The sequence below is a fragment of the Penaeus vannamei genome, chromosome 7 (assembly GCF_042767895.1).
Source record: "Penaeus vannamei isolate JL-2024 chromosome 7, ASM4276789v1, whole genome shotgun sequence".
In the NCBI taxonomy this organism is placed as follows: domain Eukaryota; kingdom Metazoa; phylum Arthropoda; class Malacostraca; order Decapoda; family Penaeidae; genus Penaeus; species Penaeus vannamei.
The window spans coordinates 33,091,104-33,103,603 of NC_091555.1; the positions used below are offsets into that span (position 1 = coordinate 33,091,104).

A 12,500-nucleotide genomic window follows, 5' to 3' on the forward strand; every position below is an offset into this window, starting at 1 on the left:
AGCATTTCGTATCTATTCCACGCGCAAATCTATCACTGTCAAAACTAATGCACAAAACATAGGGTCAAGCGGCCAAATTGTTCAGCGGTCAAACATGTCATGAGCGAACGTGCATTGCATGTTACCGATTACGCATATGTCAATAAAACTCCGTCCGCTGCCAATCAACACGATTATGTCGACTATAAAATATAAACATTCGAGGCATGGCTGTGTATGCGGTGTGGTGCGATCTGACGGGTCTCTGATGCTTTTTAATCCTCTGGTATTGTTTTATAGAAGATTCGATTGTGCGTTGGCGATGTTCTTTTGTTTTGCTGGTTCATTCAACATGCATTCGATCATTTAACCCGTTGTCCCTTTGCTTTGTGGCGCTCAAAAGTGCGTCTTTTACTTCGCTGTTCCAAAAACCTTTTTTTTCCATCCTCCACACAATGCTGCACATCTGCATGCCATTTGATATGACGTTAATAATTCATTGCCGTAAATTACAAAACACTGATATTGATAATATTATCCGTGAGAATGATGGCCATGATAATGCAGATAATGGCAAGGAAAAGAAATAAACAATAGGATAGGTAAGCGAATGAATAAATAGACAAATAAAAATGAAACTGCCTAGTGGGAGCAATAAATTATTTATAGAGCTGACTCAACCAATACTTCTCAAATCAAAGTCTCTCTCTCTCTCTCTCTCTCTCTCTCTCTCTCTCTCTCTCTCTCTCTCTCTCTCTCTCTCTCTCTCTCTCTCTCTCTCTCTCTCTCTCTCTCATGCAACGACGCTTGGAATTCACCTTCACATCTACGGATGTTTCTATAGATTCTCAACGATGCTCGAGCAGAGAGTTTCCCAGGCGCTTTTGGCCATAATAGCGAGGGCAGGGACAGCTGATCCAGGGCCTGTATTGGAAGACCTGATTCGTTGAATGGGACTGGCGGTAAATATTTGTTGTCGCCGGTATGAATAATGTTTCCCGATTAATGCTACAGAATTTTGGCATGTCCGCGTGTGTCGTCTTGGCGTGTGATGTTGATCGAAGGGGGAAGCGTCATCGTCTGCAACATGGGATCATTATATTTTTTGAAAATAAAATAATAACCTGTATCAAGAATATAGCCAGGCATGCGAGACTGCAAATGCAAATATTCTAATCTAAACAGTATAATCGTCTGCTATCAAAATTCAACAAACTTTATATTAATCCAATTCTCGAAGAAACCCGAGAAAGTCCGCACTGTCCACCACTCTACACTATTGCCACTCGAGCTTAAGAGCTTGGCCAATCACAATTCTGGCCTCAAGGGCTTACCCAATCACAACTCTGTCCCTACAACATAATGGCTTTACAGGAATGTCGAGGAAAGCACCATAAGTGTCAAATCTTTCAATGGAGCCTTTATATTTGCTTATAAAATTATGTTTCACGGAGAGAGGGGGTGCCGGTTGTATTGGAGAGCATTCGGGAATATTTTATATTTGGGAGCGGCCATAGTTGTTTGTTCTCTCTATTAGTATGTTACCCGGAATGAAATCGTCTTCCCTGAATTCTGATACGAATGCCATACCAGCCCATCAAAGGTCCATTACTCTGATCACGGCGAGTAAACAAGGGAATCTATGGCAGGACGCGGGGAAGGGAGACGCGCGCGGGGAGGCAGACCGGCTGATCGCGATTCCCGGCTGCTGCGGCGAAGGAGACCTCTCTCTCCTCTCTCTCTCTCTCTCTCTCTCTCTCTCTCTCTCTCTCTCTCTCTCTCTCTCTCTCTCTCTCTCTCTCTCTCTCTCTCTCTCTCTCTCTTTCTCTCTCTCTTTCTCTCTCTATTTCTCTCTCTCCCTCCTCTTCCTCCTCTTCCTCCTCTTCCTCCTCTTCCTCCTCTTCCTCCTCTTCCTCCTCCTCCTCCTCCTCCTCCTCGTTTTCTCTTCCCTTCCCCCGCGGGCTGGAAGTAACACTCGAGGCGCAGGCCATAAGGGCCACCTGGAGGGACAGACTCCGGGGATGACTGGAGGGCGACGTAAGGCCACAATGGACCACCCCAGACTAGAGTATGGGCTGGAGTGGTGGTCCTTGAGGAGGAGGGAGCTCGACAATGGGCCACCCTCGAGGGGGGAGTCGGTTCCCACGACGACCACCTTGAAGAGTGTGGTCGAGGGTCTCTCGTCACCTCTTTATCGTTAAATTGACCAAGAAATGTCGAAGACGCTGGGAACGTATTTCATAGATTGGCTTTATTAATTGATTCCTGTCGCTTCGTTCTGCACAAAGGATCACGGCTTTGTGCTGCAATGAGGATATGCCATTAAGTATTGCCATAAGACCCTGTATATATGTGTAAATGCAGCACACTGAATATTATATCATGTTATCAAGGATATGAACGCACAGATAATCAGTAACTTTTTTCCTCGCACTTATTTGTTTTATCAATAAGCTGTAAAAATGCTTATTCTAGAGTGAAATTGGTGAGGTAACTGCGTGTGTATGAGAGAGAGAGAGAGAGAGAGAGAGAGAGAGAGAGAGAGAGAGAGAGAGAGAGAGAGAGAGAGAGCGAGAGAGAGAGAGAGAGAGAGAGAGAGAGAGAGAGAAAGAAAGAAAGAAAGACAGAGTAGAGGGGAGAGAGAGAGCGAGCGAGCGAGAGAGTGCAGAACAAAACGCATGGACTTGCTTTTACATCCCATCGTGGTCTGTTTGAATAAGTAAAGTACCAGATATGTGATGGAATGTACACAAAACGTAACAACGAGACCAGAACATCATTCCATAATAACATTCCTTCCTTTGTGATTTTCCAAACAACGATTGGTAACCGATAAAGCTAAAGTGGTGTCAACAGATTAAGTTCACTAAAATGCCGCTATAGATTATTTACGTTTACAACTTCTCAAGTCGCATATTCGAGCTAAACATTTCATATTAACAGAGGTGTATGAAAGGCTGATTTTCCCTTTTATATATTTATATATTTTTTTACTTAGCGATTGATATAAAAAGTTGATTTGATCGATTGTATGGCCTTTCAGCGCCACCCCCTTGATTAGATGAGCTATAAATGAGGCCTTAAAACCGGTTTTCCTCGTCCTCTCTCCCCTCATTCCAGCTCCTCAAAGGGTTCCATCTCCCCTCACTGGCAGGACGCGCCCGTCAGACTCCAGCGCCCACGCATTCTCGCTGCGGGAAGCCAAGCCAAGCCGGGGTTCCTTGGCAGGTGTCGGCGTGTCGTGGGTGCTGGGTCAAGCCAGGGCGTCGCCGCGTTGACTAAGAGATAGGGGCCGATGCTCCCCTACCGGCTAAACGGGGTCAGCCACAAACACGACTCGTTGACGATCTTATGATTTTTCTCAATGTGCGATCTCGGTTATGAAAAGAAGACATTCAACCGAAGCAATTAAGAGAAAAATCAAGAGAGATCAAGAGTCCTGTAGTCCTTTTCGTGATAAATCATTTGCATAATAGACGCCTTTGGAATTCTGATCGAGGCTTGGAGTGGCGCTCAATCTTTTTATAGGGTTTGATTGCTCAAAAATTTTCTGAGGATTTTCGGGCTTTTGAACCGCTTTTGGGAAATAATCAAACGGCTGTGATGAATCGTGATTTGAAGTGATTAAACGTGATATTACAAGTCGGATTAATGATTTCCTGTTTTAGTTCGTACACCTAACACTCGTCTACAGTGTCAACAGTTTGATGATATACGCAATGATTCTTTTTGTCCATTTTTTAGACAAAGGGAAACACTTTTTTCCTCTTTTTTCATAACTAGAAGCGTTAGTTGAGAAGAGATCGTTTGTCGAGCTCCGAAGGCAACGCTTCAGTTACCACAAATAACAGCTCTACCGCCGAGTTCACAGACCGTTCCTGTTCATTCCAGTCCATTCCGGTCCATTCCATTCCATTCCCTGTTCGGCTTTTAATTAATGGAACCGATGGTGCATTTCCGTTGGTGCCGATTTGTTAGGCGGACTGAAGCCTGTGGGAGTCTAACGGAAAAAAGTGCGGAATATTGATATGGCACAAAATATATATATGTTCGTTAAGGGAAAACAATAATATTTGTTTGTAGGAATTGTTTGTGTGCGAATGCAATGATACGAGTTTATTTCTAATAGTTTGGGAATTAAGTGGCGTTTCCGCTGTGGTGGTGCTTATGATGATGGCGGCTTCGAAAAGTACTTCGGTGTACCTTTTTAAATAAGGTGTAAAAAGAGCAGCTTGAGGCGAAAATCTCACAAAACAGGCGGAAAAGACATCCGTAAGAACATGAACAGAGAAGACATAAGGTCGAGAATCCCGACCTCGCCTCTGGTGATTCACGCGATCACAATTAATAAAGATCGATAAACATTCTCATTCAAGAGTCCCGGCGCATCTCCCTGGCACTCTCCACCCATGGCGTGCGAGCGGTGTATTGAATATTAATTGACATCGAGCTGTATAATCGAGGAGACTTCGGCCATTGATTGTCGCTACTCAATCCCTTTATGAGCGATCGGATCCTCTTCACAGCGAGCTCGAACCTTTTTGCTTTTATGGCGGGGTTCTTGTTGCTTGAGCGTTCTTTGGCATTAGTCAGGTTTGTGGGGTTATTTGAAGCATAATTACACTCGACATCCCCGGAATGCTGTAGATACTACCCCTTTTTTTTCTTTCTTTCTCTCTTTTTTGACACATAAAATTTTCATTGGCTTCGTGCTGTTGCATTTTCCCAAAGTTGGAACGGATGGATCTTCGATATTCATTCATTTATGATCCCCCACGATCACCTCCTCTTGAATGGATACTTCGATTGTCGAGAGCCGAAGCGAGAGAAAAAGAATTCTCGTCTGCATTTTGTACTTTCTGCTGTCGATTCGGCCTTTATTCCCAGAGGTTATCGGGGCCATTCTCCTACCAGCCGATACCTGAGACGGGAGAAAATCGCACAGAACGTCCTGTTCTGCAACACGTGATCAATATATTCAGGGACAGATAGTGTCATCACACGGAGTCATTTACTATTCCCAGCTCTATGGCCAATATTCGAGGATCATTACACCTTTCAGTTCGCTGTTCTTTGCGCATTTCGTCAATATTTGTATAAGAAGCGAAATGTTGCGTATTGTTTTTTTGCGGGATTCCAGGTGACGTGGCCGTCTTCATGCCTGGCATATCCGATTATTTAACATTAATCGTCCGACTATTTTCGGTCATAATTGGTCACACCGGCCGCAGTTATCAGCTCACACGATTCGTTAGCCACACGGCACAACTTTCTATACACCGGATATTGGCTTTTGTAAATACTTTCTGTGATTAAACGCTGCATGGTATACTGCGAGTCTCGGTCAGAAAAAATACATCAAACGTTCGTTTTTCACTCCTTTTTTCCCCGCCACAGCGTTCCCTCCGTTCGCGCTAGATATGTAAATAATCTTTGTCTTGGCAGCGTGTACTTACGTGTTCTTTATAGGGTGGACTTATAGGTAATAGATCGGAGTACCGACATGACTTACACATCCGCTGCATCAAACCAATATGCTTGAATAAGTCATGTGCCAAGCATATATCTAGTAATGATATAAATAAAGATATATTCTCTAGCTTACGATACCTATCATTACCAACAATATCCTAGACGTATATTGTTCTACCTCCTAGCTTCACGCGTGACCGACGATTTTTACCCGTATGCCCCGGTATGATAAGTTTCAATATCTCAATCGTAATCACTCGGGAATAGACCTTGATGATGTAGCACGAGAGGTTAGAAATTGCCTACTATAAAAGGAAACAAGATAATACGTTTCTGGCATATCGTTACGCGTTGACATTGGCAAGCAAATTGGAACGGCATTATTTTAGGGCTATTGGGACCTCATAAAGTATTTTGAGGTGGATCTTCCCAACCCCGGTATAGCGACGCCGTCCAGACGCGGGGCTTGGCTTCCATGCGCGCTCTACGGTGATGCATATTCGATTTTATAATTATTCCGATCGTTCACGGGAGGTCGGCGTAACATATTGGTGGAATTGGAGCCAAATGTGTACCTATTAGGCAAGTGCTACGCTCAAACGGACCTAGATTAAACATACTGAATTATTGTTCGAGAGCTTAGCAATAGCGTCTGAATGCTCGGGCGAATTTTGCCGTCGGGGCTGGATATTGCTGTCGCTCCTTTCGACTCCCGCGGCTCGGCCCGCGGCGCCCCCGGGTCCAGGCGTTGCTGTGCGAGCCTTCTACGCCGCGCCAGCGATCGCCCGCCACGAAAGCGCATCGCAGCCGAGCTTGCATGCGGACGTCGCCTTTATCCGGAGTCGAGTTTGTGTCCGCTCCGAGGTCCGCAACAAATGCCGAACCATCTATAGTCGCTAATAAACCATCGGCAAATTCATACGCGGTTGGCCTGAGGTCCGTGCCAGCAACAGCAGAGCAGGACTCGATAGGCTGCTGCCTGCCTCTCGCTCTTTAGCATTCTACACGAATTCACGATTCCTTTTGCTTTCTTTTTTCTGAATTAGCTCACGGCCCACCTTTGTTTCGCCACGTGCTTACGAGTGACCGGCACGCCACGCTTATTAATGTATATCGTAGCACTGGGACGTCTTGTTTGTTCCAGCCGTCGCCTTTTTTCTTTTTTTTTTACGTTTTCTTTTTGTCTGACTAATGCCCTGTAGACCGCCCGTGTTTTGTGGCATATAGATCCGGCGTTGACAGGTATGTTTTTATAATTATGCTCGTCTGGTGGTGCAGAACGTTAGACACGGCTGAGTAAGTCGGTGGCGGGGGGTGGGGGTGGGGGGACACCGAGGGAAGAGAGGAAGACGGGAGGGGGGGAGGAACGGAGAGGAAGAAGGGGAGAGAGAGGGAGAGGACGAGAGGGGGACACCGAGGGAAGAGAGGAAGACGGGAGGGGGGAGGGACACGGAGGAAGAAGGGGAGAGAGAGGGAGAGGACGAGAGGGGGACACCGAGTGAGGAGAGGAAGACGGGAAGGGGGCGAGACGGGAATACCGGGGGAAGAGAGGAAGAGGGGGATGTAGAGGAAGAAGGGGAGAGAGGAGAGGGCGAGAGGGGGACATCGAGGGAGGAAGACGATGAAGAGAGAGAGAGAGAGAGAGAGAGAGAGAGAGAGAGAGAGAGAGAGAGAGAGAGAGAGAGAGAGAGAGAGAGAGAGAGAGAGAGAGAGGAAGGGAGAAGGGATGTAGAGGAAGGAGGGGAGACGGATAGGACGAACACCGAGGGAGGTAAGGAGAAGGGAATAGAGGAAGAAGGGGAGAGAGGGAGAGGAGGAGAGGAAAGGATTTTGCGGTGAAGTGAAACACAAGATCAAGGATAGCGACTGATTGCCCTTTCCTTTTTGTCTCATTTTTTGGTCGTGGGGCCCTTAGAGTCAGAGTCACACTTACGCGGGGAAGTAAACAAGCTCGCAAGAAAGGGAAACAGACGTATCAGTAATGTCTTTCAACCCTCATCAAAGTCTTGCAAACCCTCTGCGCTTACGCTTTTCATCGGCATCCCTTCTCAATCTCCTTTTTCGAAATGGAATCTTGCATTTTTCTCTTTATATATATATATATATATATATATATATATATATATATATGTATGTATGTATGTATGTATGTATGTATGTGTGTGTGTGTGTGTTTGTGTGTTTATGTACATCGATAAATGATTTAAGATATAGACCGATATAATGTATGCATGTATTACGTATATATATGTATATATGCATGCGTGTATGTTTGTATCTTTGTGGCTATGCGTGTGCGTATGACTTGTTTGTATGGATTTAAATTCGCTTGTTTTACCCACCTCACCCCCGCCTCCTCCGCCTTGCCATCCAAGTGGTATTCCGCCAGCCCAAGCCCCTTCAGCGTCGCCAGCCTTATCACTTAATCTCAGGCAAGAACTTAATGTCTTCAGGGATGCAGCATTCCTGATCTGACCTCTGACTTGCAATGGATGTCTGTTTTACCTCGGGGTTCGTCACTAAGGGTCACAATCAGGGGGGAAATGGTAAGAAAACAGTGCCAAAGGAACGGTTCGGTGGGGCATTAGATTAATACGCCCGTCATAATCAATATATATATATATATATATATATATATATATATATATATATATATATATATATATATATATATATATATATCATACGGCGACTCGCTCTTGGCACCGAGTCGATCCTTTATTGACACAGTTTTGGGGAGTTACGGACTCGGAACCTGTTAGTCACGCCGTTAGCCTGCCAACCCTAAGACGTCAGATTAATCACGTAGAATAAGAAGATCATCATAAATCCATAATTATGAATCGCCCGCGGTACTTTTAAGTCTGGTTGAGAAACAAGATGTGAGTCGATATATTCAGGTAACACACACACTCGAGTTGGGAGAGTCGCCTTTTTTTAAAGACACTTGAAAGAATATTTTTTTGAAAAGAAACAAACACTATAGGAAATAGGTTCAGCGCCCCCCCCCCTCCAAAGCTACTCGTAGCACACCCAAATAATAGAACTCGAGCGCACGCCGAAAAGGAGCCAAGAAGTTTCGCAGACTCCTTAGTGTCGTATTAAAAGCTGTCGGTACTGCCTCAGTAGGGCTGGCGGAGGCCATAACTGTCACAATCACACAGATCGGGTCTTTTGTCTTGGTGACGGAGCGACGCTCGGGTTGAACCTCCCGCTAGGCTGTTTGTAACAGGAGGGGGATCAAAGGCCATAATTCTTAGGCTTCATAGCCACGGCGTAAAGAAACTGGCGAATAAAGCAAGGGATGTGTATTGTAAGGTACTTCGTAATGAGGGGCTAGGCTGTTCTCCCGGCGCACGTAGACGCGGAAGTAAACAAATCGAGGAATTTGTGTGCTTATCAAAGGCTGTTCCGATGTTTACTTGCTTATGGGGTAGAATGGGCCGGGGATGTAAAACTTGTGTATTCAGGATATCGGCTTCGACCGCCAGGGGTTGGAATAATGTGGATGAATGATCACGAGATACTTTCCGACTTGTGTTGACATTGGCCCCTTCTAATCGCATTCATTCTTTGTGCACGGTTTCCTTAATGCCTTTGGATTTCCCGCTGTGATCAAAGCAGCGACGGGGCGATGATTGCATGACTGAAAATTCTCCCACTGACGTGCCACTCTCTTCTCCCGCAGGTGTCCAAGCTCGTGGAGGATATCTCCCGCCTCCAAGCCGCGCTCTCCGGCGTCAAGGAAGCCACAGCTGCCCAGATGCACGCTATGGAAGAACAGCTGGAGGAGAAGAACAGACTCATCCAGCGCCTGGAACTCAAGCTTCAGGACTCCAGCCTCGACGAAGCCAAGAGAGATCTACAGTGAGTATTCCCTTTGGTCTTTGTTGCAGTGACGCGTCCCGTTTTCTGTCATGTCGCCGTCGGTTCTGGCCTGGCGTGATGCGATGCCATTGTGCACTGAATTCTAAAGTCAGAGTATTCAGTATTAACGATGAAATAATATATCGCCTCATAAATCTAGCCCTCATAAATCGAGAATAATAGATTATTACATGAATGTCAGACACAGACGTCGATTCGAGTGACTGCACAATACGCTCTGACAATGACAATCATCCTCTACGCCGCTAACTGCGAGCATGTAACGCGAGGTCGAACTCTTCTGAATTATCCTCCATATATATCAGTCACATCGAGCCGATATATCGAGCTTTGTCGAATGATAGACTACCCGAATATAACCGATATATCGACATACTTGAGCCCATCGGACCTTAGTTCTTCCCTTCTGATGTTACGTAACCGATGCAATTTTCCTTTGATGGAAGACACTTTATTGCCTCCCCCCCCTTCCCCTTGTCATTATAAGCGCGTGCAACAATTACTTTCCATTACGCTATTGGTTATAGATCCACCGGAGTTAGCGAAGTCTTGAGTTAGTAGTTTGTGGAGTTACTCGAAGTTTTACACATGTATTGGAATATAAATCTCGTCCGATATTTTCACTGCTGATTATATTTTGAAATCTTTTACTTTTAGATTTTTCTTTTATTTCGAAATTAATAGACGTGATGATGACTTGACACAAGCCTTACAAAAAGACAGCTAACCCGCTCGTATATCTGACAGCATCGTCGAGAACAGGTTTCAATAAATCAAATGAGATTTCAGGCAGACTTGAATTAGTAGAGACACTCGGCTCGTTTATATATATAGACCAATAAGTTACAGCGTCAGAAATAGTCGTGCAGTCCTTAGAAAAGTCGCGCCGGGGTGAGTGAGGGGACTAGTGTGTTATTCTGTCATTAGCCTCGCCCATCAGTAGCTACAGCAAAGACCCGAATTTCCTCGTTCCTTCAATGATATTTCAGAGCGTGCGGCCGCTTTTGCCAAGACATCTGGTATTCCTCATTATTTGTTCATCCACATTTTACGTCAGAGAAGCCAGTAGCAATGGAGTCTTGCTTTGTTTAGAGTGATGTACACACCAGTGTCTTTCACAACCCCCGAAATTATTCAGGTGGCGTAACGTGAAGGAAAATGCTTAAACAGATATAAAATTCAGCATCAAGTTTGGTAAAGTTATGCGCCAGAGTTGGCTGACAAGAATGCACCAACAGAGATTCGAAAGCGCCAGAATCTAGCAAGAAAAATGCGCCACAGCGGATCTGAATGTGCCACATTTGGCGTTAATTGCGAATAGATGGCAGCACAGCCTCTCCGGCCCCGACCTCAAACGAACGAACGAACTGCCTCGTCTTGGCACCCTCGGCGGTGTAACGACTCGTCAGCTGAGCTCGCTGAACACTGCGCTCCTTCTGTTTACAAGTTGGCATCAAACCCGACGTTTTTCAGGTGATTAATTTTATGGGTGATGAGGTAGGATTGACTCATATTGTGCGCTTTGGAGAATGGCTACGAATTTGGCCTTCCGCTCGTGTCTGTTGCGCCAGTAAGCCATACTGGCTTTAGTCTGGGGTACTTTGTTGCCGGTGTAAAGGTGGGGAGGAATGCGCCTTTTGCCGAGCCGGAAGGCCAGGCGCACCATTAATCGTAGTCGCGTGAAATTCAAGTATAGACAGCCCTGCTCGTCCTCTCTAACGAATGCACACAAAGGTGACTCTCTTCCCCCTCTCCCTCGCTCGCCTTCCGCGGTTGACAGTGACATGTCCGTGGCACGCGGGGTATAACTGGGGGTATAGCGTGCCATCAGGGGATATAATGTGGCGTCTGGGGTTATACCACGCCTGCTAAATAACCTTCGCTACATGTGGTATCTTTGGCTGAATTTTCCGGAAGAGAAAGTCTCGGCTTTGTTGTCTTCCTGTTGCAAGAAAGCCTGCGTTGGCTGGACATGATTTCCTCGTCTCTTTTAAAAAATAGTTGTTGAATCAGATCATTATACAAAAGCTCACACTGCTGGAGCCAGTCGCTGGCACGCACACGCCGAAAAGTCTCTGATATAAAACTTTTTTAATGGCTGTGGTATGTAAAATGTTCTCATCAACAAGTATTTATCTGATAATGTGTCTACATATCCTTATCAAAAGCGTCGGTGAATCATAGATCTGCCAGACGAGTTGCCAGGCGACAAAGAGCCGTTGGAATAAATAGTCTGACAGGTGAAGTGTGCAGGAAACAAGAACTTTCCCGGATAAATCGACTCGACGGCAGACTACTTGGGTTCTGGCGGACCGAGACAGGGAGCCGCGCCGGGTTTTGCTCGGCAGATTCGATCCTGATGTTTTGCGTTTTTATGACGACCTTTATGAGAACGATTATTTATTTTTAGTGATATTGATTATGGCGGAGATGATTGCCAACATCCATGTCTTTTTTTCTTCTTTTTTGCTTTCATATTCGTTGCTGTATCAATCATCTTTATGTTGTTTATGTCTAGTTCTTGGTCATTCGTGCATAAGGGGTCGTGCTAACTTTAGTCTTCTGTTTTATTAACTCTCCCTCTCTTTAACGCAACTCATTACTTCGTTACGATTATGGCTTATCTCTTTATTTTTCCTCTTCTCATCTTTCTTATTTCTTTCTTCTTTTTTTTCTCGGGTCTTTCGGAACTTAAGGCTCATTTTTTACTCTTTCATCCCCCTCGTCTCGACTTTTTGTTCCCTCCTCTTGCTCCCTTTCTTTCTCGCATTCCTCCCCGGCCCCCTATGAAGACCCCTCCCCCTCCCCCACACACCCTCCCCCTTCCCTTCCCCGTCGCAGAGTATCGTCTACCCTGCTGCCTTTTTCTACCCTTCCCTCTACCCCTCCCCCTACCCCCTACCCCTCCCTCCTCCCTCCCTACTTGGCTCGAGTGGGAGAGGCCTGAGGGGGGTGGGTTGGTAGGGGGAGGCACCAATTTGTCAGAATATTGGCACTCAAGACAGCATTAGAACAGGGGAGGACCTTTGGCACTGCTGAATATTCAAAGACCTCAAAGATGTTTTGTGAATATCCGAGCATGTTTGGAATGGTCTTGGCGAACATCTCAAGGAAATTATATGTCTATTAACTGCCATTATCCCATTCACCACTTCACCTAC

At 45.6% G+C, this 12,500-nt stretch overlaps 1 protein-coding gene across 38 annotated transcripts in view; it reads left to right on the forward strand.

Annotated features, from left to right (window-relative positions):
• ct (homeobox protein, cut) overlaps positions 1-12,500 on the forward strand; it is a 357,912-nt gene that overhangs the window by 208,957 nt on the left and 136,455 nt on the right. For all 38 annotated transcript variants that reach the window (XM_070123697.1, XM_070123698.1, XM_070123715.1 and 35 more), the window contains one exon: positions 9,140-9,318. In XM_070123697.1, coding sequence (XP_069979798.1) covers positions 9,140-9,318 — 179 coding nt within the window. The remainder of the gene's footprint in view (positions 1-9,139; positions 9,319-12,500) is intronic.